We start from the raw sequence: 960 nt of genomic DNA on the forward strand, positions 1-960 counted from the left end.
TCACCGGGTCTCGTGGTGCGGAACTTTCCCTGAGTCGAGGGGTTGTACTCGACCTGACCGGATCCCGGGAAGTGTACCTCCAGTAGGTGGACGAGAATGTCCTCGTGTTTCTTAAGCTGCTCTCCGTGCGGGAAAGAGAGTACACCGAGGCTTGGCTGTGGGCCATTAGCGAGGACTCTGCGAAGTTTGGCTACTAGAGGAATTGCTCCATCATGCTACTCTTGTTCTGTCCCCCCGTGTTCTAAGAGGGCAAGCAGCTTCGAGGGCCTGAGTGATGAAAGAGGAGAGTAGGCTCACCCGTTCCTCAATCAGACCCTAAGTCCTTAGTCCTCCGCTTATTCCCCCAAGCCTGCTTTCAAGGTCCCTCTTGTAGAGAGCCCAGTCAGTGGCCCTTGGGTCTCGGTAGGTCCTGACGACGGGCTGTGCCGTCTCAGTCCTGAGCTTGAGGAGGAGGCGGCGGTATTCCGAGAGTGGATCCTCATCGTCCACTCGCCACTCCTCAAGCCACCGAGCCACCCTGGGGGTGCCCAGTGTTAGATCGATCACCTCTTGTCTCCTCGAGGTGACGAAGGTCGGTCTGGATCCCCTGTTGAGAATCGCCAGATTCGACGACGAGAGATATTCCAGCAAAGCCATCCCTCTCTTATTTGTATTTAAGCTGCCCCATGCGACGTGGTGCGAGTTAGCGTCGCACCCGATCACAAGGTCCAGCCCTTCTCTGCGGCAGTGTTCCACACCGGCACTCAGTTCCTCTGTAGGCGGATGTTCGGCCGAGTTAAAGGGGAAGTACGCTGGACAGAGGATAAGGTCGGTCAGCCCACCTCCCAACCTTAACCTAACTGAGGCCACCGCAAGGTCCCTGCTGCAGAATCTGCTTAGCTTCAGGGCGTGGTGTCTTATGGATACAAAGACACACGCCCTTGGGCTGGGTTCGCATGGGTCATATACTAATGTACTCAT

At 56.4% G+C, this 960-nt stretch overlaps 1 protein-coding gene across 1 annotated transcript; it reads right to left on the minus strand.

The window, feature by feature from the left end:
• Positions 1–315: 315 nt before the first annotated feature.
• Positions 316–960, minus strand: LOC149031940 (uncharacterized). The gene has a single exon (XM_089174204.1). It carries the CDS (start codon positions 958–960, stop codon positions 316–318), a length of 645 nt encoding a protein of 214 aa, XP_089030330.1.

The sequence above is a fragment of the Polistes dominula genome, unplaced genomic scaffold (assembly GCF_049000335.1).
Source record: "Polistes dominula isolate Pdom_NZ unplaced genomic scaffold, Pdom_raw_medaka contig_168, whole genome shotgun sequence".
Lineage (NCBI taxonomy): Eukaryota > Metazoa > Arthropoda > Insecta > Hymenoptera > Vespidae > Polistes > Polistes dominula.